Genomic DNA, 26,844 nt, shown 5'->3' on the forward strand with positions numbered 1-26,844 from the left:
CACGTGCCCCCTGTGCCCCCCCCCTCGTCCGCCCCTGGAAAGACACGTTACAATAATTCAAATAGAAACACCTTGTTACAACACACGTAAACCAGGGATTTATACCACTTCCAAAGTATGTCCTGTGATTGTACATGAAACCCCATTCAACTACCCAGCCCTCGTTTATCTGAATCTTAGCATGTAATCATTTTAAAAAAATGTAGCATAAAGTCTGTCCGTTTGATTTCTCTCACTTTTGTTACAGTTGTTTCATCACACTGTGAAAATATCATACGCAAAATATCAGCGATTTTTGTTTGTTTTTTGGTGGTCAATCGGTGTCCGATCTCTTTCAATAATGAAGACGAAGCCAAGGTTATTACCGTAAAATCCCTAGCAAACGCCCAGTATCTAGCAAACGCCCACCCCCCCACTTTTGGCTAAAAGCTGTGCAGAGGGGTCACTACCTAGCAAACGCCCACCCCGTGTTTGTGTGTGTGTGTGTGTGTGTGTGTGTGTGTGTGTGTGTGTGTGTGTGTGTGTGTGTGTGTGTGTGTGTGTGTACCCCCGTTTCCACAGGTTTGGTTGCCTAAATCACCATAAGGCAACCATCCACACGTGGATGGCAACCTAAACTCTGGATGGGAACCTAATTGTGTGGATGGTCGCTTCATTTAACACCGTTAAATTGACTTTTTTGACGGAAAGAATGTCATAACAATGTTCAAAATGACATTCTTTCCGTCCTCTATAGGCGACGAAATAGGTCAAATTTTGTGCATTTTTTAGTGCAAAATTCTTCGATGCCGGAGCGAGTACTGCACCCAGTGCTGTTGTAGTGCAAGTGCACTAGAAAGGCACTACACCCAGTGCCGCCTCTTAGGTAACCATTCACACTTTAGGTACGTGTGTTGTTTTTAATAGTAAAAGGTACCTGATTCTATTGTAATAGTGGTGGGTTTTTTTTTCTCAAAATATATACAGTCCCAAAAGAAACCAACAGTGATTTGAGATGTGAGCCAGTCTCAACATCTGACATGGCTGTATAAATTTTTGTTTCTTGTGAAAATGTGATGAGACGTTATCTTGCAAAGGGGTGTATACCTAGCAAACGCCAACCCCCTACTTTTACCCGAAATCTGTGCAGAGGGGGGTGGGCGTTTGCTAGGGATTTTACGGTACGAGCGGCTCTTGTCTCACCGGCAGTTGCTGGTGAAATTGAGGAACTTGCGGAACCTCCAGTAAATACATTTTTGCTTACTTGTATATCTTGTGGGCTGAATGTCTCCAACATGTGACCCAATCACCATGTTGTTAGAAATATTAGGGGGTACAAATTAATACGATGTGTCGTCCAGAGTAAAACCTATAAATCTTTAAAGCCAACTTGGTAAAAAAAAAATGTGTTTTTGTTTTAAAGATTGTGTTGACCGTGTTACGTATTTATCCTAGGTCAGTGTCTTCAAAAAGAAGTGATGGCGTTTTTTTGTTTTTTTGTTTCATAACAATTAATGTTTCGGCAAAATCTAATGCAACTCTGCGCAGACACAAGGTTAACACAACGTCTGTTCTTCTGTCTAGATACAAGTGATGGTTGGCGTCTGTTCTTCTGTCTAGATACAAGTCATGGTTGGCGTCTGTTCTTCTGTCTAGATACAAGTGATGGTTGGCGTCTGTTCTTCTGTCTAGATACAAGTGAAGGTTGGCGTCTGTTCTTCTGTCTAGATACAAGTGATGGTTGGCGTCTGTTCTTCTGTCTAGATACAAGTGATGGTTGGCGTCTGTTCTTCTGTCTAGATACAAGTGATGGTTGGCGTCTGTTCTTCTGTCTAGATACAAGTGATGGTCGGTGTCTGTTCTTCTGTCTAGATACAAGTGATGGTCGGCGTCTGTTTCTTCTGTCTAGATACAAGTGATGGTTGGCGTCTGTTCTTCTGTCTAGATACAAGTGATGGTTGGCGTCTGTTCTTCTGTCTAGATACAAGTGATGGTTGGCGTCTGTTCTTCTGTCTAGATACAAGTGATGGTTGGCGTCTGTTCTTCTGTCTAGATACAAGTGATGGTTGGCGTCTGTTCTTCTGTCTAGATACAAGTGAAGGTTGGCGTCTGTTCTTCTGTCTAGATACAAGTGATGGTCGGCGTCTGTTCTTCTGTCTAGATACAAGTGATGGTTGGCGTCTGTTCTTCTGTCTAGATACAAGTGATGGTTGGCGTCTGTTCTTCTGTCTAGATACAAGTGATGGTTGGCGTCTGTTCTTCTGTCTAGATACAAGTGATGGTTGGCGTCTGTTCTTCTGTCTAGATACAAGTGAAGGTTGGCGTCTGTTCTTCTGTCTAGATACAAGTGATGATTGTTCAAGTTCTCCGACATACCTCACTACTGCAAGCCATGATGGCGCCACAGCCGCAGGAGAAGACCACCTCACCACGCTGTCGGCGCTGGATTGGCTGAATACATTAGACATTACTCATTCCAGGGGATCACAGCATTGTTAAGGGGGGAGGGGGGGGGGTTCCAAATTTCTTTTAGGGACAATTCGACGACGCGAAGCGTTAAGTTGAGGGCGCGAAAATGGAGCAATCTGGTGCAATCTGAGCCAAGAAACTTCCATTAACACACCTTCAAAATAAGTCAACTTAAGATGACAAATTTGGATCAAAACAAGAAAAATAGACCGATTTGATGCAACCTGAGCCAGCAAATTACCCAACTACTTTCCAAAATCGTCATTTAAAAGACAAAGCCCCCCCCCCCCCCCCCCCCCGGAAAACATTGACGCAAAACAAGGAAAATAGAGCAATCTGGTGCAATCTGAGTCATCACTTTTTCTTTCTTTTCAAATTTATTTATTGTGTTTATAATTTTTTTCTCCATTATTATTCCTTCTTTCAGGCTGGGGGGGGGGGGGGGGTCCGGACCCCCCCCCCCCCCCCCCCCCCCCTCTGGATTCGCCCCTGCATTCAGACCTGGGAACCCATACGGTTTCGCCGTATTCTGTACGCATGCTTGTCTAGAATACGAGAAGCACGGTCAGTGCAAAAAAATAATACGACGAGAACAATTTGCAGACTACTTTTTTCACAAGCTCATCGATCCCGAAGCCGATCTAGTATTTGACACATGATTACAGTTTTTGTCAGTAAACATTGAAAGAAGCGTTTGTTTTAAACGTTGGCCAGAGTAGCGAAGCATCACATTAATCTGTTAACTTATTTTGAGTTAGAAATATATCAATTACGTAATTTCTTCTCTGTTGGACGTGGATCATTTATGTGTCGCTGACAAGAAAAGGCAGTTAATGCATGTTTACATTTAAAGTGAGTGATTGCAAGAATTGTTTGACTGATATATCACACACACACACACACACACACACACACACACACACACACACACACACACACACACACACACACGCGCGCTCAAACTCACACACACACAAAAGATGTGCTTTTTGATCTATGAATATAATCACACACACACACACACACACACACACACACTCACGCACGCACGTACGTACGCACCCACACACACGAACACGTATGCACGCACGCACGCACGCACACAAACACACACACACACATTTGTATTTTGAATTTGTTAGTGTACTTTTGTTCAGGCACTGTAACTGACTGCCATTTAATCGCAAACAAAGAGACACACACGTACACAGTCATATCGCTAGAAAAAAAGTCAATCATTTTATCAGATAATTCCGCATTCATCACACATTTATGATGAACAAACCTCGTGATGCTTTGCCTTTGTTTTAGGCCTGGTGAATTTTGGGTGATTGGAATTTGAACAAACACTATTTACTCTTCATTTGCTACTAAATCATCAAGGCGGCCCAAAAGGTACATATCACAAACTAAAATACACTGTTTTCTGTGTTGCAAAATTTCAGAGGCAAACAACAACAGACGCATACAAAACAAACAAAAACATAAACAAACAAATAACAAACAAACAAACAAACAACCATATCGAAGAATCATAGATGCTAGCAGAAAGGTATACCATATTAAAAACTAATGTGCTCGTTTCTGTATTCCACGATAAAGCTTCTTTAGCTGCTCTTATCATCGACCTTTGTTCTGTGATCTAACTTGTGTCTGTTTGTCTGTCTCTTCAAGGACCGTTTTGTCGACGTGCTAGTGAATGTTCCCCTTTCTCTAGAATCAAACGTTCCCTTAACCTAAACTTTCTCCGTTTTGTCCTGGATTCGGCCGTTTTGATATCCCGAGACCTTTGACGAAGGGACATCTTGCAATAAAGATGAGTTCCCGGTCGTTTTTAACTTGCCTGGTTAAAGTATTCATAATAATAATAATAATAATAATTGTCAGTAAGTACTGGTGTCACATGACTGATGTGAACCAGTTGATTGGCTAATGGCGATGCGCTAAAACTGTTAGCGCACTCTTGGAGTGCGCTAACTTTTCCACAGAGCGTATTCTTACGCCCTTTACCTAAGCAAGACTGTGCTCTCATCCTCAGAATTAATTACTGACATGTAGCTTATATTCTCCACAATACCAAATGACCATAAATTCCCTACTTCTCAATTAAAGCAGAAGTGGTTTTTTTTCTGACAGATTGCATGTGCCTGTGCCACAGTGCGGCTGCCACTGATATAAAAATAGAAGCCGCTGGGTTTCATCTAATTCTCGCCGACTTGCATACATTCTTCTCATCGTGTTAGTGGCATGTAGCTTATCATCCACATTACCAAATGATGAGTTAATATAAAATTCCCACCCGCTAGCAGAAAACACAAGTGTTATTCCGATAACGTACCAGCTAGTGACCAGTTTGGAAGACTGACTCGATCGACTCTGTCATACGTAGCCGCACTGACTACACTGAAATACGACTGCATCAGTTCAGTAAATGAATGGTTTCCGAATTATTATTTCAAGGCAAGAACAATCGTAATCGAAAACGTGTAGGGTTCAGAACGTTCTTACCATTATAAGACTTATTGCCAGCGTGCCTCGTGCGTGCAGACTCAGTCAGTGCAGACTGCATGCAGTGGTTTGATTGCCCTAGCAGACGACATAAACCCCGCTCAGCAAATTAACATGTTGGGCAAATGTGAACGAAAAAACGATGGGGATATAATACGTGTAGGGTTCAGAGCATTCTTACCGTTCATATTTAGTATCAGACTCCCCGATGAATGAAGATACAACACGAAAATATGCCACATTTGTTTTGAAAATGTGCGAACCGTCGAGTCCCGCGGCTTCGAGTCAATTCAAGGGGAGTCACTCCGCACAGTCAATCCGTCGAAGCTCGACTGGAGGTTTCGAATCGCAAATAATGAAGAGCACAGCCCTTTCTCCGAGTTCAAATGAGGTCTCTCTGAAAGATCATCACTGTTCAGATTAACGCTACACTGGAATTTACCAACAGAAATTAAAATGCGTGTGACGAAAGCACGACACACTTGAGACACCCCACACAAAAGTAGATCTTTACTGTACACGACAGTGACCTGACCACACAGTTATGCCTATTCAAATGCGCGTTGCAAAATGTGCGCTTGGAATCTTCTTTTTTCTATGGCGGTACTGACAATATCGTTATTGAAACAATCCCAGTGCACTAAGGGATTTATAGAGCAAATCTCGAAAATAATTATTGAACTCAGCGCTATGCGCTTCGTTCAATAATGAATTTTCTCGATTTGCTCTATAAATCCCTTAGTGCACTGGGATGTCTCAATAACTTAAATAATAATAATAATAATAATAATAATAATAAATGAGCATTTATATAGCGCAACATCATAACTTTACAATTATGCTCTTTGCGCTTGACACATTTAAAATTAAAACACAGTTATACAAGCATTTACATCTACATTCATAGTCAGCAACGCTTAATTAAAAGCATACACCATCAAACATACATTAAAAAAAAGATTTTTCCACTAACTAAGTAATAAAAACATGAATAAAATAGGTAGTGAAAACAAGGAAATACCAGCTGAATACCCTTAATCAAACAGAACATGTTATCAACAATACTGAAAACAGCCCCAGATGTTTACATTATCACATTATCACTAAAACAACAAATACACTACATGTAGCCTACTGATGGACTGAGAAAACAAAATCAGGGGTTGTATTTCTTGAAGAGGTGCGTTTTAAGTGCTCGTTTGAATGCTTGGGGTGACTGAGAGTGGCGGACGTGAAAGGGGAGAGAATTCCATTGTGTGGGTGCGCAGAAAGTAAAAGTGCGTTGTCCGTATGTTTTGGTTTTGGTGTGTGGAATGGTGAGGATGCGACAGTCAGAAGAGGCACGGAGTTGTCTTGCTGGAGAATAGACGGTGAGGAGTTCAGAGAAGTAAGCAGGAGACGAGCCAGAAAAAAAAGTTAAAGCAGAGGGTGGACAGTTTGTAGTCAATGCGGGCTTGAATAGGTAACCAGTGCAGTGTGTGAAGAAGTGGTGTTGCGTGATCTCGTTTTCGTGCTTTCAGAATGAGGCGTGCTGCCGAGTTTTGGACTTTTTGTAGTTTATGCAGGAGGTACAGAGGACAGCCAGAGAGAAGAGAGTTGCAGTAGTCAAGTTTAGAAAGAACAAAGGCACAGACAAGAGTGTTAGTTGTTTGAGAGGAGAGTGTGTGGCGAATAGTGCTGATCTTACGAAGCTCAAAATAAGCTGCTCTACAGACTAAAGATATATGTTTGTTAAGGGTCATGTCAGATGAAAGGGTGACTTAAGAGTCTTAGTTTACCTTTGACACCCTCTATTTGTTCAAACCTGTCTTTCCGGTATTTCATAATCCTCGCTCTGGCCTCCGCTGGCAACCAACGATTCATAAAGTCGGTTTTCGTTTCTGTTGGGTGACAATCCTTCGTAAGTGCTGTTCTGATTTCCCAAGGCATTATACGGGTTTTCTTCGATATTTCGATTGGCCAAGCCATCATACACGTTCATTGGCGTGAGGTATTCGTTAGAAGCGTCTGAAGCTCTTGCAAGGTCTCTAAGATCTGTAAAAAGATGAATAAATGTCAGTAGCATAGCTCATCTCGTAGGTGTCGTTTCCTCTGAACTTTCAACTGTTCTCATGAATTCACATTGAACAAACAAATGTTATAAAGCTGCAATAATTTAGTTTTCTCGGTACACGGTACGTTTGGGTCAGAAAAGATATTAAAGTCAGGTTTCCAGAGGTTTATCAAACATGATCGCCCAAATCCACTTAAAAATGCTTTCTGATGTGATTCCTTTCCTTTGGAGCCATTGAAGATTTAAAGCAATCTTATCACGCAGAAAAAAGGAATCTCTTAACCTCTCGATTTTAAATCAGCTTTTATTACTGATACAGCAGAAAACATACCTGACATCTCCCGAGCATTGACTATAGAACTGTCCTCCACCGGAAGACCGACTGGCTGACCATGGAATCCCTGATTCTCACATACAACACTCTGTCGAACTCCATCACTGCCAGAGCCTCGCCTTCAACAAAATAATAAATAACATTTCATGAAATAGGAATGAAATCAATTAAACGGAAAAATGCAGATAAGTTTTCTTGTTCTGAAAAGAATGGCTAGCTTTACCAGTGTTTGAAACCTCCTGTCACGAAGGACAATGAGAATGTCTAGGGCTGTAACGAAACAGCTCTGTCTTTGATGTACGCGTGTCTGTCGAGCAAAACGTAATATTACAGCGTGACTGTATGAGACCTTAAATTGAGTCAACATTTGTGGGTGTTTAACCTTTGCCGTGCTTCCTGGGTTCACCTGTACCCAGAGACACACTAAAATCATTGTAACTCTGGAACCATTAAAGGTATCGTTTTGAAATTTTAAGTATCTCTCACACACCTAATTTGCTCTCTGTCTGCAAATTTTTAGTGTGTACATGACAAAACATTAAAATTAATTGATTATGACAATTTACATAAACACTACCGATGGCGCGGGTTCACACAAACCCATACTTTTAAAGAGTAGTAGTGATTGTAACTATCCCTCTGCCGACGGCGCGGGTTCTGCTACACCCATAATTACCAAAGCGGCGGACCAGTGTCTGTCTGCCTGTTTGTCTCCAAGAGACTGTCTGTCTCTCTGTCTGTCTGTCCGTATCTCTCTGTCTGTATGTCTGTTGTCAGTTGCTCTGTCTGTCTGTCTGTCTATCTGTCTATCCGTCTATCTGTCTATCCGTCTATCTGACTGTCTGTCTATCTGACTGTCTGTCTCTGTATCTCTCTCTCTGTCTCTCTCTCTCTGTCTCTCTCTCTGTCTCTCTCTCTCTGTCTCTCTCTCTTAGTCTCTCTCTCTGTCTCTCTCTCTTAGTCTCTCTCTCTGTCTCTCTTTCTTAGTCTCTCTCTCTCTCTTAGTCTCTCTCTCTCTTTCTTAGTCTCTCTCTCTCTTTCTTAGTCTCTCTCTCTCTTTCTTAGTCTCTCTCTCTCTTTCTTAGTCTCTCTCTCTCTTTCTTAGTCTCTCTCTCTCTCTTTCTTAGTCTCTCTCTCTCTCTCTTTCTTAGTCTCTCTCTCTCTTTCTTAGTCTCTCTCTCTCTCTCTTTCTTAGTCTCTCTCTCTCTCTTTCTTAGTCTCTCTCTCTCTCTTTCTTAGTCTCTCTCTCTCTCTTTCTTAGTCTCTCTCTCTCTCTCTCTTTCTTAGTCTCTCTCTCTCTCTTTCTTAGTCTCTCTCTCTCTCTCTTTCTTAGTCTCTCTCTCTATCTCTTTCTTAGTCTCTCTCTCTCTCTTTCTTAGTCTCTCTCTCTCTTTCTTAGTCTCTCTCTCTCTCTTTCTCTCTCTCTCTCTTTCTTAGTCTCTCTCTCTTTCTTAGTCTCTCTCTCTTTTTCTTAGTCTCTCTCTCTCTCTCTTTCTTAGTCTCTCTCTCTCTCTCTTTCTTAGTCTCTCTCTCTTTCTTAGTCTCTCTCTCTCTCTCTCTTTCTTAGTCTCTCTTTCTTAGTCTCTCTCTCTCTCTTTCTTAGTCTCTCTCTCTCTTTCTTAGTCTCTCTCTCTCTTTTTCTTAGTCTCTCTCTCTTTCTTAGTCTCTCTCTCTCTTTCTTAGTCTCTCTCTCTCTCTCTCTCTTTCTTAGTCTCTTTCTCTCTCTTTCTTAGTCTCTCTCTCTCTCTCTCTTTCTTTGTCTCTCTCTCTCTTTCTTAGTCTCTCTCTCTCTTTCTTAGTCTCTCTATCTCTCTCTTTTTTAGTCTCTCTCTCTCTCTCTTAGTCTCTCTCTCTTTCTTAGTCTCTCTCTCTCTCTCTTTCTTAGTCTCTCTCTCTCTCTTTCTTAGTCTCTCTCTCTCTTTTTCTTTCTCTCTCTCTCTCTCTTTCTTAGTCTCTCTCCTTCTCTTTCTTAGTCTCTCTCTCTCTCTCTTAGTCTCTCTCTCTCTCTATCTCTCTTTCTTAGTCTCCCTCTCTCTCTTTCTTAGTGTCTCTCTCTTTCTTAGTCTCTCTCTCTCTCTTTCTTAGTCTCTCTCTCCTTCTCTCTCTCTTTCTTAGTCTCTCTCTCTTTCTTAGTCTCTCTCTCTCTCTCTTTCTTAGTCTCTCTCTCTCTCTCTCTCTTTCTTAGTCTCTCAGAGTCTCTCTCTCCCCCTCTCCCTCCCTCTCTCCCTCCCCTGCAAGAAGTCGGTGAAGGGAGAAACTCGATGCACCCACTGAAGTAGCACTGTGGGTTTCCCTGAACCCACCCCGTCGTTAGAGAAATAAACGGTAAAAACCCTCTTTCAAATGTATGGGTTCAGACAAACCCGCATCGTCGTTAGAGAAATAAACGGTAAAAACCCTCTTTCAAATGTATGGGTTCAGACAAACCCGCATCGTCGGGCGTGTGTAGTCAAAAGCGGCATCCGGCAAAGGTTAAGTCAACCGTTTATAAGATAGGTCAAGTGTACATCAGATAAAGGGATAACCACTAGTGTGCTGTGACCACGTATTCTGTCTTGGAACCACTTACTATACACACTCAAAAGTTAGAAAGCACGTCATTCGGACATTAAAACACCATCCCACAAGAAAAAAATCGTACTGCATGGACAAGCTCTGTTAAACTTATCTTCCTGTGTAGTGGGGTGTACTTCTCAAACAATATATTATGTTTCATGTTTTGAAGAGGAACCCAGTTTTATAAAGATTAAAATTTACTTACGGGGTTTGATCCGCTTGCTTTCTGCGCCTTCTTTGCACTAACAACACAACGAAGACCATGACAACAACGACGATAACAGAAACGATGATAACAGAAACGAGGATAGCCACCAGTGAGCCTGTAGACATATTACTGCGTTCTGGAAAAGAAACAAATGAAGAAATGTGTTTGCAACATGGGAATTCCTGTGACCCATCAGTCGATTTGGGCCATGTAGTTAAACATTCGTTTGTATTGAATTATTTAGTATTTTGTGTGAAATGTTGGTGATCAATTTGATTCACAGTTTTAAATTGTTGTAGTTAATGACGTCAGTGCTTTTCGGCAATTGGTCAATGCATTTCGTATCAATAATGTCGGTCACGCTTGAAATTATCGCTACTTCGTATTGCTTTCCAAACTTATACGAAGTGACCGGGAGCATAGGGTCAGTTATGAACTGAATTAGCCCCGAACAGGGAGATAGAGAGAACAGTACAAAGACACGAACGGAGAGACTCGGAAACTCGTCCTTACTTTTGTGGATTTTGTTTTTTTATTGTTTTCAATATCATTTTCCACCAAATGAATATTGTCCACATTTACATTTAATTCGTTTTAAAAGGTCTTAAAGTACTTATTCTTGAAGTTTGAAGGGGGGGGTCACAACTGACTGGTCACAACTGACTGGCCTAGTCAGTTTTGACCGGGGGGTCATTCTAGGCTAGCTGATTTTGACCGGGAGAATGTCCCCCCTTCCCAAACTTGTGGAGATGCATAGATGCATTCATTTATGCGTACATTTTGTTTTAAAAGGTCCTAGTGTACTTATTCTAGAAGTTTCAAAGGAAGCGTCAAAACCGGTGGGTTTTTTTTTTGTATAATTAAAAAAAAAAAAATTTTTTTAGATCATTTTTCCAACAGATTTTGTGCACATATACATATATTTCGTTTTAAAAGGTCCTAACGTACTTATTCTTAAAGTTTGAAGGGGGGGTCAAAATTGACTGGGGAGGGGAAGGGGTCAAAATTGGCTAGCCCAGAATGACCTCCCGATCAAAATCAGCTAGCCCAGAATGACCTCCCGGTCAAAACTGACTATGTGTCAAAATGGCCTGTTATACCGGGTTCGATTCGCTTCGACGGCAATTTTATTTTTACTTTTTTCTTAACTCATAGTTCTTGTATTTTATTCATTTGCTTCATTCCAAACGTTTTGGATTATGAAATGAATCGAAATAATAAACAAGTCGCGTAAGGCGAAAATACAACATTTAGTCAAGTAGCTGTCGAACTCACAGAATGAAACTGAACGCAATGCCATTTTTCAGCAAGACCGTATACTCGTAGCATCGTCAGTCCACCGCTCATGGCAAAGGCAGTGAAATTGACAAGAAGAGCGGGGTAGTAGTTGCGCTAAGAAGGATAGCACGCTTTTCTTTACCTCTCTTTGTTTTAACTTTCTGAGCGTGTTTTTAATCCAAACATATATCATATCTATATGTTTTTGGAATCAGGAACCGACAAGGAATAAGATGAAAGTGTTTTTAAATTGATTTCGACAATTTCATTTTGATAATAATTTTTATATATTTAATTTTCAGAGCTTGTTTTTAATCCGAATATAACATATTTATATGTTTTTGGAATCAGCAAATGATGGAGAATAAGATGAACGTAAATTTGGATCGTTTTATACATTTTTATTTTTTTTTTTACAATTTTCAGATTTTTTAATGACCAAAGTCATTATTTAATTTTTAAGCCACCAAGCTGAAATGCAATACCGAAGTCCGGGCTTCGTCGAAGATTACTGGACCAAAATTTTAACCAATTTGGTTGAAAAATGAGGGCGTGACAGTGCCGCCTCAACTTTCACGAAAAGCCGGATATGACGTCATCAAAGACATTTATCAAAAAAATGAAAAAAACGTTCGGGGATTTCATACCCAGGAACTCTCATGTCAAATTTCATAACGATCGGTCCAGTAGTTTAGTCTGAATCGCTCTACACACACACACACACACAGACAGACAGACAGACACACACACACACACACGCACGCACATACACCACGACCCTCGTCTCGATTCCCCCCTCTACGTTAAAACATTTAGTCAAAACTTGACTAAATGTAAAAAGCTGACACTGAGACCGTGCATGTTGAAAAGACCAATGCTTTATTTCAGCAAGTGTTTCTTCACCATTGGAATGTGCTTACCCCATGGCACGGAAGTTCCTCAGCCACCGGAAAAATTCGGCCAATCTAGAGGAATATTGTAAAATCATTTTCAGGCCAATATGTAATGACTGAACACAGTTTAAGGTGAGGGAGGGGGCCGGGTGGGTGGTGGTGTACGTGAATTATTGCAAGGGTACGCCTCTCAGAGAAGCCTAGCTTACATTTGCCTGACAATAAGGAGTGAAGATGAAAACAACAGGGAGCAATCAGCATTGAGGAAGCCATCGCTTTGTATCAGCTAGGTATACCATAGATGGTCACAATATTGCGACAAGTTTTACATCCGAACAAAAGCATTCATTCCCGCATCACCCATTCATCATTTCTGTTAAAATGCACCCATCTTGGCTATCTAATACGATTTTCGAATTAAGTAGAAGTGCATTGCCAAGGCACTGCATACCCCCTGTGAAGGACAAATTCTCTCTCTCTCTCTCTCTCTCTCTCTCTCTCTCTCTCTCTCTCTCTCTCTCTCTCTCTCTCTCTCTCACACACACACAAACAGACACACGCACACACACACACACACAGGCGCGCGCGCGCAAACCACGTCACACACACACATACACACACACGCACACACACACTTACTCACACACACACATAATCCATGCACACAAAGCACATACTCGCACGTAAATAGTCAGACAGACATCAACACACACTCTACACGCACACGCACACACACACACACACACACACACACGTACCCAAACACATGTATACACACACACATACACACGTACGCACGCACGCACACACACACACACACACACACTAACTTGTACGTGTACATAAACGTGCAAACTACACACGCCACGCGCGCGAGGAAAAATCCCCAGAGATGGGATGACGTCACGGACCTTTGATGTCAAACTAATCTTGACGTGGTCTAATTGCGCGAATATTATGCCCTAGTCTCTAGAAATTCCACCCCAACATATCTGCCCTGGGTGGTGACGGATCAATAATAATAATAATAATAATAATAGGGAAGATTTATAGAGCGCTTTACATTCTCTAAGCGCTTTACAATGACAAACAAACATACATATATGTGAACAGCTCAGATCATGGGTCACTAAAGTGTTGCACAGATGGTCAAAAATAAAGTGCAAGATAATGCATTCTAAGTGATATAGTACTGTTGCTTAGAGTCTGTAGGATGCAAAACGGCAAAAAACGCAAAAAGAAACAAGCGTTCCAGGCTTTGACAGTCTTTCTGTGTTGGTCATCGGAAATTCTTCTGCTCATACAGGTATACCTACAAAGTTAAAGATATGTCTTCAGTGCTATTGATCAGATGTTTAACAGCCGTGTTTGGGTTAAAGACTGATGTGTATTCAAAGATATGCATTTCTTATTCTCAAAACCGTTGTTCTTGGATTTGACTGAGTAATATTGTACTATGACGTCACAGGTCCTTGACCACGCCAACCCTCAATATGGCGTTTTTGATGGTATGACACTTTCGACCGTGGAAACGATGACTTCAACTGAACGATATTTCAGATTTTTTACTACAGAGAGTTTGTTTGGTATCTGAACTTACAGGGCATACCCATTCCGTGTAAATCCACCGGACAGTCAGGCTGATCTAACGTGTAAAAGAGAGTGACCGCCATATTGGATCGTGGCTCTGGATGGTGTTTTTGCCGGGTAGCTGCAGTTGATGTACAATAAATCTAACACCTTACGTAGCAGCCTCCCCAAATTTTACAGAACAATGACAGAAACCCTTATCTGTATTCCTTTCAGTACTAAGAGCAACATCGAACGCAGAAGAAGAAAAAGAAGTACTAAGAGCAAAACGAAACAGAAAATGGTCGCTGTAATGGTTTTCCGTTAATATTTTGTTATATCAAATTTTATCTTATGTACGCGCATAACGTAGACACCAAGACATTCCAATGCATCCACACACATTAAGGCAACACTGTTTCAACATATTTTATGATAATGCATTCAAGTTGGCCGCATATTTTATTGGAATAAACTGGCTAGCAGGGGGGAAATTCGGCCTGAATACGGCTGGAAACACAGAATCAGTCTATGTTTCTCCCATTACCTTCACACTCAGTTAACACAAAAGGAACATAACTAATTCTAACAACCAATACATCAAATTAAAGCTACGACCTTTAACTTTCCATCAAAATAAGTAACATTACGTAAAAACCGATATTTATTTAATAGGATAGAAAAATAACGGTTCTAGCGAAGGCACTGAAACATCTTCGGCGCAGAAAATAACAAAACTCTCCAAATCGGCAAACGTATATATCATACACATAAAAAGTAGAACTCGAGACAAACATTCTGATATGCATTACATGGGGGAACATTATACAGTGACTTAGCATGAAACGAAAAACTCTACCAACTGAGCTATCGGGCCCCCATCTGGGAATAGCGTGCGTCCTTTTAAACAATTCACCAGTCAGAGTTCAGCAACTAGACATACTTCCAAGTTACAATAAACACAGCGATCCTGAAGGCAGAAACAATGGGTCAGGGGGAGATAATTAGATAAGGATTGAAAGAGAAAAACAATTAAATGACCGAACATAACATAACTCTATCATTGTTGACAGTTCACCCTGTCACAGTTAGAAAATATGTGTCGTATACGACCCACATCTTCCGGACTTTGTAGTGCAAAGCGTGATTCGGTGCAGGTCAATCAAAAAAATGTTTGCCCTTTGAATCTATTCTGCTAATGGACATTATATTGACATTTTCCTCATGGAACACGAAGCTCTTGACATCCAATCCCAAGAAAACGTAGTTGCTCCTAACACGCTTCATCAACCGGACCTGAACACCTTCCTCTTCCAGCTTGTTGATCTGGAACAAATACAATAAGTACCAACTCATGCCTAAATCCGTTGCAGAGTATATTTATTTACTACCATGGAAGTTGATGTTGGAAATCACCCCAGCACGCACTGCTGGATTTGTTGGCAGGATTTCCAGAAACTTCTTGCAGAATCTCGATTTTGTGCTGCGAACAGCAACACATCTACTGCTTTATCACAAAGTTGTGTCACACCCGCCCACCTGTACTGTTTTATCACAAAGTTGTGTCACACCCGCCCACCTGTACTGCTTTGTCACTAAGTTGTGTCACACCCGCCCACCTGTACTGCTTTATCACAAAAATGTGTCACACCCGCCCACCTGTACTGCGTTATCACAAAAATGTGTCACACCCGCCCACCTGTACTGCTTTATCACAACGTTGTGTCTCACCTGCCCACCTGTACTGCTTTGTCACAACGTTGTGTCTCACCCGCCCACCTGTACTGCTTTATCACAAAGTTGTGTCCCAACCGCCCATCTGTACTGCTTTATCAAAAAGGTGTGTCTCACCCGCCCACCTGTAATGCTTGATCACAAAGTTGTGTCTCACCCGCCCACCTGTACTGCTTGATCACAAAGTTGTGTCACACCCGCCCACCTGTACTGCTTTATCACAAAGTTGTGTCTCACCCGCCCACCTGTAATGCTTGATCACAAAGTTGTGTCACACCCGCCCACCTGTACTGCTTTATCACAAAGTTGTGTCTCACCCGCCCACCTGTAATGCTTTATCACAAAGTTGTGTCTCACCCGCCCACCTGTACTGCTTTGTCACAAAGTTGTGTCACACCCTACCACCTGTACTGCTCTATCACAAAGTTGTGTCTCACCCGCCCATCTGTAATGCTTTATCACAAAGTTGTGTCTCACCCGCCCACCTGCACTGCGCTGTCACAAAGTTGTATCTCACCGGCCCACCTGTACTGCTTTGTCACAAAGTTTGTTATCGCGCTTATAACAACGGCACACAATATTGAATGTCTATTTGACAAGCAGGAGGCAATTCATGTGTTGACATCATGACAAATAAACTTAAGAAAAACACCAAAAAGTTAACTAACAGACCCCATTACTTTGACATCCACGAATTCAGGAATCACAGAACATGACAAATAACGTATTTCCAAGTGCTGAAACGTATTTAATAGATTTCAGTTCCAATCAATGACTTTGGATATAATAGAAGAAACATTTCTTACCTTTGGATTTGTTCCAGCTTGATTAGGACAGCGCAAAAGTCGAAAACAAGAACATCACTGAAAAAATCTCACGCCCATAACAAGTTGCCCATAACAAGTTTGAGGAACAAACTATGAGGTCACGCTCTCAATTACGTCATATTTTTACACACTATTTGGTGCATCAAAAGTTTATGGGCGCTAATTATGATACAGACAACAATTTTTCAAAACAATTTTCGTCTACTACAGCGTTTTAACACAATCTTCCGCCCATAACGATGTGACACGAAACTCATTTGACTTAACGAGAGTCGTGTTCTGCCGACACTATAATGTTTTTTCTTTTTTAAAACACATTATTATGGTAAAGCTTCTCTATATCTATGCTAAAAATTACTTTTCTTTGTTGTAAATGATTTTTTGCAAGAATGCGACCTGCCTCAAGTTTGCCCATAACGTGTGACACCAAAGTTATTAGCGGAAGACAAATCTCCCGAGTGTAATGACGTTTTAAAAGTCAGTTTACTGCAGCATTTTATCCCTCAGGCATGTAAAAGAACAATAAGACTGTAGTATGCAGGCCTCCATTGCTTTCTTCTGTCATTGATGAAAGTACTGGCCTGGGTTTTTATTTTTATTATTTTTTTATTTTTATTCTCTTTTTGTACAGTTTTTTTTTTACATGTATATGCTGTACATTACAGGACATCACCTAACCGAAAGGACAGAATCATATAACAAAAAAGCACACTTGGACAATTACAACATACATGGGGTGGGAAGATGGAATGGGGAGGGGGGGGATGTTCAGTGGTTTGGTGGTCGCATTATCAAAAGGTTTTAAGAACGAAAAAACCTAAGGGTTACATCAAAACGTGCATATACAGGCGCCAATTCTTGTAGAACTTATCTACTGTATTATTCACAACTGCGTTATACTTTTCACAAATAAATCTTTGCTTAAAGTTTCTACTAAATGTCTGAAAATGAGGGGTCTTTTTGTTCATTTTGGAAATATATACATGGTGTTTGGCACAGATTAATAACACATCAAAAGCTTTATCGGTGACTACATTGTTCGCCACTCCAAGAAGAACCAGTTCTTTAGACAGTTTTAAATTGTCGCAATGGGTGCAGTTCGCCTTTAGCCAATTTACAAATTCTATCCAAAAAGTCTGCACTTTATCACACTCCCAAAACATATGTAAAAGGGTTTCTTCATTTCTACCACAAAATGTACACAATGACGTATCCACAATTTTTCGCAAAAATAGAAACCTTTCTGTGGGCAAAATTCTGTACAATAATCGGTACTGGAACCATCTCAGACAAGTGTCTTTTGTTGTTTTAAAAACATGTTGAAAAATAGCCTTCTTATCTAACAAACAGTCTAAAGATTCAGACCATTTTTCGATACATTTTGGGACCGTAGTATGTTCAATCAGTTTTTTGTAAATAAGTTGTGTCTTACCTTTACAAATACATTTCCACACAATGGGCTCTGTCATAATAAAATGTTTATCAAATTCTAAGCCGATTTTTCTCTGATATTTCTTAACAGCCTGGATTACACCTTGATACAATACAAAATCGCCTCGCACATTTGGATATTTGATTTTAAACGCATTATAGGATAAGTATCCATTTTGTCCCAAAATATGACCAATCTGAGCTATTCCATTGTCGATCCAATTTTGAATGTACACTGTCTTTTTATCTCTCCGAATATTAACATTATAATGTAAACATTCTGATACAAAATCGTTAAAGGTTATAGGGTCACATTTTCCATGTAGTTTCTTATAATGTTTAAAAACATTGGTCCAAAATGGGTTTTCCATTCTCTGCATCAAAACATTTGCAAATTCCTCTCCTCTCATATTAATTGTTGTAACAGATGGACATGCTTTAAACAATAATCTTGATATTAATCCAGTAAGACCATCAACTCTTTTTAACCAAACAATTTTTAGAGATGACAGAAAACTTTTCACGTCAATCATCTTTAATCCTCCATCTTCATAGGGTTGGGTGACCGTAGTTCTTTTAATTTTATCTCTTTTTCCATCCCAAAGAAATTTGAAAAAAATGATATTTTTGGGTGTGAAGAGAAGCGAGATTGTGGTGTATAGACGGTGCCAGAGCACAGGTCATATGCATAACTAATGAGCGGAATGCCGTCTTCCCATTGGCCAGCCGGCCCAAGATCAGTCTCTCTGCCATTTCTGCATCTGCGGTAGCCAGTGCCAGACGTCCCAAACAACTGTGCGAAAATTTTCAACGTTTCAAGGATTTTGGAAAGAGAAGGTACACGTACTTTTACCTTGTTTTGTTTTGTTTTGTTGCTTGATTGTCGAGAGGGGCGATTGAGATCGAAACAGCGGTAATAGGCTCGAGTGGGGCCAATTAGTTGTCTGCAAGGAAAGTTTGGAGTTTGGGAAACTGGGAGACAGCGTGGCACCGTAGGCAGAAACACGTGGTTTCACGTTTGCCGGGAGTGACACTCGAAGGAACGAGGGTGATAGCTAGGTAGACGGTGATGGTACAATTAGCTGACAGCCGTCAGTAAAAGTGTTCAGGGAGAAAAGAAGACAGTATCATCTTCTCCTGGCATTAAAATTGGTCCGAGCAGTGGCAACGCGAATCGCTCGGTCACGTGACTAGTTTCTTTGTGAAGAAAGACGGCGGGAGCGAAAATGTTTACAAGTTGTGCGGTGGTCGGGCACTTTTTCACGTGGAGGTTTCAGCGATTTGTGAACACAGATGAGGGGGTGCGGCCAGATTTAGGTTTTGATGGTTTTGAGCAGATATTCGATGGGAGAGGGGGCCGAAAAATAAGCGACGTTGAATCAATGCTAGAACAGAACAGGGCCATTTTCACCCGGAAAAAATGGGGAGTGATAGTGCTAATGGTGGGGGACAATAATATTGTTCCCGGAACGACACCGAATAAAGTGTTTCGTGAGCTGTGGCATCTGTGTGTGAGGGTGCAAACATTGGCAAACTCAGTAGTGGTGGTGTCAGGGATGACACAGAGATACAGTGGCTGGGGGGGTTTCAATGACATAGCCAGGGAGGTGAATAGGCTTCTTCATCAACAGCTGAAAACGGCACACAGGATAGTGGGTTTGTTCCCCCACTACGTGGCTTTCCCTCCAGCAGAGAAGTTTGCTCAGTATCAGAAACATTTTTTAGCAGATGGGATTCATCTGTCAGGGTCGGGGCACATGCTACTGTACAGAGCACTGAGAAAAGTTCTGTTGGACAGTCGGCATATAGACCAATGAGGTAAGAAGGTGTTGTGGTTGTTCAGCGGGTGAGAGGGAAGTGGGGGCTAATAGTGATAGCCGGTATCCTCTCGTGCTGATGGCAGAACCACAATAGGGGTAGATGCAGCACGGACGGGGTACCAAGGTTTATTCCCAGACTGAAGTGGTTGGGTTCTACCGAAGACGCCAGACGCAGAGCTTTGATGCCGGGAGTGGAATAGGATGGGGTATCCTTTCCAGCTTTTGGAGTGACGTCATTGTTGGTTCTGGTTTGGTAGAACCGGTTGTGACTTCATGGGGAATGTGTATTGGTACAGCCCGTGCTGCATGATCAGATTGACAGTGTTTTCTTAGGTGTACTCTCGTGCTGAGGGCAGAACCACAATAGGAGTGTAGATGCAGCACGAACGGGGTACCAAGGTTTATTCCCAGACTGAAGTGGTTGGGTTCTACCGAAGACGCCAGACGCAGAGCTTTGATGCTGGGAGTGGAATAGGAGGGAATATCCTTTCCAGCTTCTGGAGTGACGTCATTGTTGGTTCTGGTTTGGTAGAACCGGTTGTGACTTCATGGGGAATGTTTTATTGGTACAGCCCGTGCTGCATATATATAAAAAAAAAAAAAAAAAAAAAAAAAAAAAAAAAAAAAAAAAAAAAAAAAAAAAAAATAGGCCCCTGATGCTTAGTGGCCTTTGAAATGTTTCAGGATGTCGAAGCGTCCAACCAAGCGACCGGGGCGTCCCTCAAAGCAGCCCCCGAAGAGGTTTCGAGACGAGGAGGCTGAAGGAGAGGACGAAATGGGCGTGAAGGAGTCGCTAACCCAGCTCCTTGCTGAGCAGAAGGCCCTGAGGAAGGAGATTGCGGAGATTCGGGCCGCCAAGACGCCGGCGCCTGAGGCATCGCCCGCAGGATCGACCACCTCTACGGGTGGAAAATCCAACTCAGGCATGGCTGGGCACTCTGGACACTCCGGTGAGCAATCTAACACTAGCGGTACACAGGCGTGGGCAACCGGCAACCAGAAAATGTTGCCCATTGACCTACACGTGCCAAAGACAATAAAGGAAAAGATCTGGAGCGGTGTGGCGGTTAGGTTCGCAATACTCCTGCCCGCGGACCCGAAGGAAATGCTGGAGGAGGACTCGGATGAGGACGATGAAGACAAAAAGAAGAAGAAGAAGAAGAAAGAAAAGAAACTGTTAACCTTCACAGAGTGGGTGAAGGCCTGGAACATTTATACCACTATACTACAGGACAGAGCGAAAGAGGTACACAGGGGCCTGGGTGCCCACTTTGCTCGGGTGTGTACCCTGCATGAGCTGCAGGGCAATTGGCGGGACTATGACTACCGCTACCGGCTCGCAATTGCTGCAGGAGAAAGGGCATGGGGGGACAGCGACGCGGACCTGTTCGCCACCACCCGCTTAGAGCCTGCCACCCAGACCCATGACGGGGGAAAGAAGAAGCCGCAGGGTGGCGCAGGGGGGAAGACTGGAAGTGGAAACCCAGCCAAAGTGGGGGGCTTCTGCTTCCAGTTCAATGAACAGGGATCTTGCAGCCGCCCCAATTGTGGCTTCAAGCACTTTTGCTCGCAGTGTGGGGGGCAACACGCAATCCGAAAATGCAGCGCCAAAGGGCACCCCTTTCGAGCGGGACGGGGGGGAAAAGAAGCAGGAGAAGGAAAGAAATGAAGACTGGGGCACGGGGGCCACGCCAGTGAAGGCGGACAAGCTGGAAAAGTGGCTGGAAGGGTACGATCCACAGAAGAAGCGGGCTTTAATACAGGGATTCAGAGAGGGTTTCCGGGTAGGGTTCACAGGAGCCCCAAATAGTGTAGTTCAGAAGAACCTGAAGTCAGCAGAAGAAATGCCAGAAGTAGTAGAAGCGCACATAAAGAAGGAAATAGAAGAGGGGAGGTTAGTAGGTCCCTTTAGGCATATTCCTTTTACTCAGTTCCAATGTTCTCCAATCGGCTTGGTAGAGAAAAAGACGAAAGGAAAGTATAGGATGATACATCATCTATCTCACCCGAAGGGGGCATCCATAAATGATTTCATAGAGGAAGACATGGCCACAGTGTCATATGCCAATGTGCAAGATGCAGTACAGTTAGTGCAGACAGTAGGAAATACAGCATTTATGGCAAAAACTGATGTGGAGAAAGCTTTTAGGTTGTTGCCTATTCACCCTAGTGACCAAAACCTCTTCGTACTGAGCTGGCAAGGAAGTTTTTATGTTGATCTTTCGCTTCAGATGGGTTGTTCTTCGTCTTGTCACTTGTTCGAAGAACTAGGCACGGCTTTGGAGTGGATTGCTGTTCAGAAGTTAGGGATACCATTAGTGCACTACCTGGATGATTTTTTCCTTGCGGCAGTATCGAAGCAGCTAGGCAAAGAATACCTAGACAAATTTCTGGGTTTGTGTGAGGAATTAGGAGTCCCATGGCACCTGATAAGACGGAGGGCCCAGAGACGAGGTTGACATTCCTGGGAATAGAGATAGACACAATCGAAAGAGAAATTCGGCTGCCGGTGGAAAAACTCACGAAGTGTGCCCAAGAAATACAGAACCTACTACAAAAGAAGAAAGCAACAGTGAAGGAAATTCAGTCGGTCATAGGGTTGCTGAACTTTGCTTGCCAGGCAGTGGTGCCAGGGAGGGCGTTCTTGAGGAGATTGATCGACTTGATTAGAGGCATACGCTCTCAGCTATTCTTCGTGAGGCTGAACCAAGGGGTGAAAGAGGATTTGAAGACTTGGCTAACTTTTCTGCAGTCATTTAACGGGAAGTGCTTTTTTCTCATGAACAAGGAAGTATCCTCAGAAGAGCTGGATTTAGTGACGGATGCATCCGGGGCAGTGGGATACGGGGCTTTGTTCGGTAGGCAGTGGTTTCAGGGTAGGTGGTCCGACTGGTGGCGACTCCAAAATATCACCCTACTGGAATTGTATCCTATCGTTTTGGCTCTGGAGACATGGGCGCTGGCCTTTCAGAACAAATACTTAGTCATTCATACAGATAATTTAGATTTAGTATCCGTAATTACTAAGCAGACATCAAAAGAACCCCTGGTGATGATTCTGGTGAGACAATTGGTCTTGTGCTGTTTACGGAACAATATTGTTGTCCGAGCACAACACATTGCGGGTGTTGACAATGCAATTGCTGATGCGCTGTCTCGTTTTCAGATGACGAGGTTCCGGCAATTGTGTCCACATGCAGAGCCACTTCCGGTTGGGATTTCACCTCTGCCAGAACAATTGGGGGGGATAGGCGACTAGGAGAGCTGTTGACAGCCTCGTACGCCAAAGGGACACAACAAGCATATAGAAGGACCTGGGTGAGCGTGACTAGTTTTTTGAAACAGAGAGGGTTTTCTACTTCCTTGCCAATGAGCACTGCAGCGGTGTGTCTGTACATTGGTTCGTTGCATGAGGAAGGGAAGGCGGCTTCAACGGTGATGTCCGCAGTTTCAGCAATCAGTTGCGTCCATAAATTGAATGGGTTAGGGGATCCCACTATTGATTATACTGTCAAAAGACTACTGCAGGGGTGCAAAAGGGTGGGTGACAAAGGGAAGGATACAAGGTTGCCCATTACTGTCCCTATCCTTAACTCAATTATGGAGAAGAGCGAGGTGGCCATTGGGGAGAACTACGAGAAGATACGTTTCCGGGCTATGTGCACCTTGGCCTTTCACTCATTATTGCGGGTGGGGGAAATGGCGGTATCCCGGGAACCAGAAAACGTATTGCATAGGGGAGATGTCCGACTGGACGGACAGGCATTGACCATAACGTTCCGCAATTTCAAATCTAGCGCAAAACCAGTTACCCATACCGTAGAGAAAGCCAAGGCAGGCGTCCCATGCGCGGTAGAGGCCATGCGGGCCTACATGAGCATTCGTGGGAACGCAACGGGGCCGTTGTTCCGAGCTATGTCGGGGGCACCCATAACGGCCAGGGAATTCAACGAGCAACTACAGTTGGTTTTCCAATTTTGTGGCCTGCCCAAACAGAACTTCAAATCGCATAGCTTTAGGATTGGGGGTGCCTCCCACATGGCTCGGAACGGGGCATCGGACGCTCAAATCCGTCAGGCGGGCAGATGGTCTTCTAACGCTTTCTTGTCTTACATCAGGGTGCACAACTGGTAGATCAGGTAAAACGTAGGGCTTCTCTCTGTGTGCAGTGCAACAGAAAGGGGGAGGTCAGGCACATGTCTGCGTGCAGTGCAGCAGAACATTAACATGGGATCACAGGTGTGCAGTGCAGCCTGGGATTATAAGAAAGTGTGCAGTGCAACTTTCCGAGAAAGGTCGATTTTGATTGGTGGCGGTACCTGATGTGAGTCATCAGGTGGTGGCGCGTACCGCCGGATTGGTGGTGAATGACAGACATTATGTATTTAATCGATGTGCTTTAATTGGGCTAAAACACAATGTTTATTGTTTTTTAGAGTTGCCAATATAAGTTTTTTGATGATGGTCTAATGAGCGGATGCAGAAAGCGGTAGATAAAGGGAAGTAACCCGGTGACCAGTCTAGTAAAATTTGACAGCTTGTTGGTGAAGCTGGAAACAAGAACAAAAAACAGTAAGCTAATACATAGTGGACAATGCCATCTATGATGTGTAAGACAATTTTTGTTCTTGGTGAATTTATGCAAATGTACAACCCAATGTATATGATTATGTCAATCATAGTTTTTGTGGAATTTATGAAAATATTCCACTGATTTTGTATGCATTATCTGCGCTGAAAATGAACGACCTGTGGTGTCGACCAATAAACATTTTCAGCGTAAACTGGCAATGAACGTTTCATGTGGTTGTGGTGGTGACTGTGGCGCTGGCTGGCGCTGGCTGATTGTCCGGTTTCGGAAAACTTTTTATCTTAAATTCTTGTCTATCCTCGCACATCTGAACATGCAAAAATGATTTTATGCACAGCATAAATGATATTTTTGGGTGTGAAGAGAAGCGAGATTGTGGTGTATAGACGGTGCCAGAGCACAGGTCATATGCATAACTAATGAGCGGAATGCCGTCTTCCCATTGGCCAGCCGGCCCAAGATCAGTCTCTCTGCCATTTCTGCATCTGCGGTAGCCAGTGCCAGACGTCCCAAACAACTGTGCGAAAATTTTCAACCCCACCGCCATCCCCTTACTCCACCATAACGTAGTTGTGTGGGCGCGTACCGCCGGATTGGTGGTGAATGACAGACATTATGTATTTAATCGATGTGCTTTAATTGGGCTAAAACACAATGTTTATTGTTTTTTAGAGTTGCCAATATAAGTTTTTTGATGATGGTCTAATGAGCGGATGCAGAAAGCGGTAGATAAAGGGAAGTAACCCGGTGACCAGTCTAGTAAAATTTGACAGCTTGTTGGTGAAGCTGGAAACAAGAACAAAAAACAGTAAGCTAATACATAGTGGACAATGCCATCTATGATGTGTAAGACAATTTTTGTTCTTGGTGAATTTATGCAAATGTACAACCCAATGTATATGATTATGTCAATCATAGTTTTTGTGGAATTTATGAAAATATTCCACTGATTTTGTATGCATTATCTGCGCTGAAAATGAACGACCTGTGGTGTCGACCAATAAACATTTTCAGCGTAAACTGGCAATGAACGTTTCATGTGGTTGTGGTGGTGACTGTGGCGCTGGCTGGCGCTGGCTGATTGTCCGGTTTCGGAAAACTTTTTATCTTAAATTCTTGTCTATCCTCGCACATCTGAACATGCAAAAATGATTTTATGCACAGCATAAATATTATTTAACTCCATCATAAACTGTTCGTCTGGATCAGGTAAATTAGTAAACAAATGTGTCAATTTGGAAATAGCCAAGGTTTTTAGGACTGTTATTTTACCAAAGGGTGTCAGGTTCCTTCTGGTCCATGAATTCAGAAGTTTTTGAATTTCCTTTAACTTATTTCTATAGTTAAGAAAAACAACCTCGGATACATTCACCGAAAAAATAACGCCAAGTGCTTTAAAATTATCCGGGTTCCAGGTAAAATTCATATCAGGCAAAAATCTTCTTTTGCAAAACTTTAAAGGTCCTAACCAAACTACAATTGTTTTATCATAGTTCATTCTCAGACCTGACAGTGATGCAAAATGTTGTAACACTTTTATACTTTCGCAAAAAGATTGCTCTGTACCATCAAGAAATAGACTGGTATCATCGGCGAATTGTGACAATAAAATATTTTCGCCAAGAATATTCATACCACCAATCTTTTTGTTCTGGCGTACCATAAGAGACAATATTTCAGCACAAATCAAAAATAAATAAGGTGACAGCGGATCCCCTGGCCTGGGTTTAAAAAGTGTAATGTCTCTGTGCAACAAATCAGTCGCCATTTTCTGCTGTGTTTTGTGAATAAAATGTGTATAAAATACACACACACAAAACAATGTTGTAGGTTCTTTTTATTTCGTTTTAGTTCATTTCAAGCTAAGCAGTGTGGTATGCTTTGTTTCCTTTTAATTCAAATGGATGGCTTTAAAATGAGCATTTTAATCTGGTGGTGTCAATTTTACCCATGATCTGAGCCGTTCACATATACATACAAAGCAAAGCAAAAAAGCATGTGCAGCAGCATCCAGCACACAAGTGAACAACGAAACACTACATCAATACAAGCTGCAAGCATACTAACACAGGCAAAACATTCAAACATTCAAACACCTGATTCAAAAATGCACCATGTTGAAATAAAATTAATCAAAATACTGTGTGAAGAAGTGTGTTTTAAGGTTTGATTTGAAGGAACAGAATGTTTAGCAGTGTCGTATAGAGTAAGGGAGAGAGTTCGAAGAATTGGTCGTCACCTTCCGTATTTTACTTAGTATGTTCCTAATTTTGGGGGAACTTTCATCCACAACTGTAGCCTGAGTGTGTGCACAAAGAATCCTTCTTTATCATGATTTATTGGCATGAATAGCATTCGTGGGATACCTCCAGCTTCGCTGGGATCAAAGTCTATACCATACAGGGGTCACGTGAGAGCCGCTCAAATAAAGGTAACCACCTAAAACGACCTGACTTCAGATACCAAGTCGCCCAAACCCTACTGTCAATCGAAATTGGTGCATAAATGGGGTGGGCGCTTACAAGGTAGTTAACGGGATGAAGGAAACAATGAATCAAGAAACCCAGGTGCACATCTGCGGCTCCTAGGCATGT

At 42.3% G+C, this 26,844-nt stretch overlaps 2 protein-coding genes across 2 annotated transcripts in view; one reads left to right on the forward strand and one right to left on the reverse strand.

The window, feature by feature from the left end:
• Positions 1-3,481: 3,481 nt before the first annotated feature.
• LOC138947388 (uncharacterized) overlaps positions 3,482-26,844 on the reverse strand; it is a 38,162-nt gene continuing 14,799 nt past the window's right edge. The window contains exons 6-8 of the mRNA XM_070318840.1: positions 10,105-10,243; positions 7,341-7,462; positions 3,482-6,990 (exon numbers count right to left, since the gene is read on the reverse strand). Of these exons, the coding sequence (XP_070174941.1) occupies positions 6,755-6,990; positions 7,341-7,462; positions 10,105-10,243 (497 nt within the window). The 3' untranslated portion in view covers positions 3,482-6,754. The remainder of the gene's footprint in view (positions 6,991-7,340; positions 7,463-10,104; positions 10,244-26,844) is intronic.
• Positions 18,478-25,360, forward strand: LOC138947387 (uncharacterized). The gene is made up of 2 exons (XM_070318839.1): positions 18,478-18,676; positions 20,344-25,360. The coding sequence occupies exon 2, from the start codon at positions 20,345-20,347 to the stop codon at positions 21,326-21,328; it is 984 nt and encodes a 327-aa protein (XP_070174940.1). The 5' UTR covers positions 18,478-18,676; position 20,344; the 3' UTR covers positions 21,329-25,360.

This window comes from Littorina saxatilis, linkage group LG14, assembly GCF_037325665.1.
Source record: "Littorina saxatilis isolate snail1 linkage group LG14, US_GU_Lsax_2.0, whole genome shotgun sequence".
Classification (NCBI taxonomy): Eukaryota; Metazoa; Mollusca; class Gastropoda; order Littorinimorpha; family Littorinidae; genus Littorina; species Littorina saxatilis.

Excerpts from the sequence above, each read along its gene's own strand:
- LOC138947387 (XM_070318839.1), top strand. The coding sequence starts at position 20,345 with ATGTCGAAGCGTCCAACCAAGCGACCGGGGCGTCCCTCAAAGCAGCCC.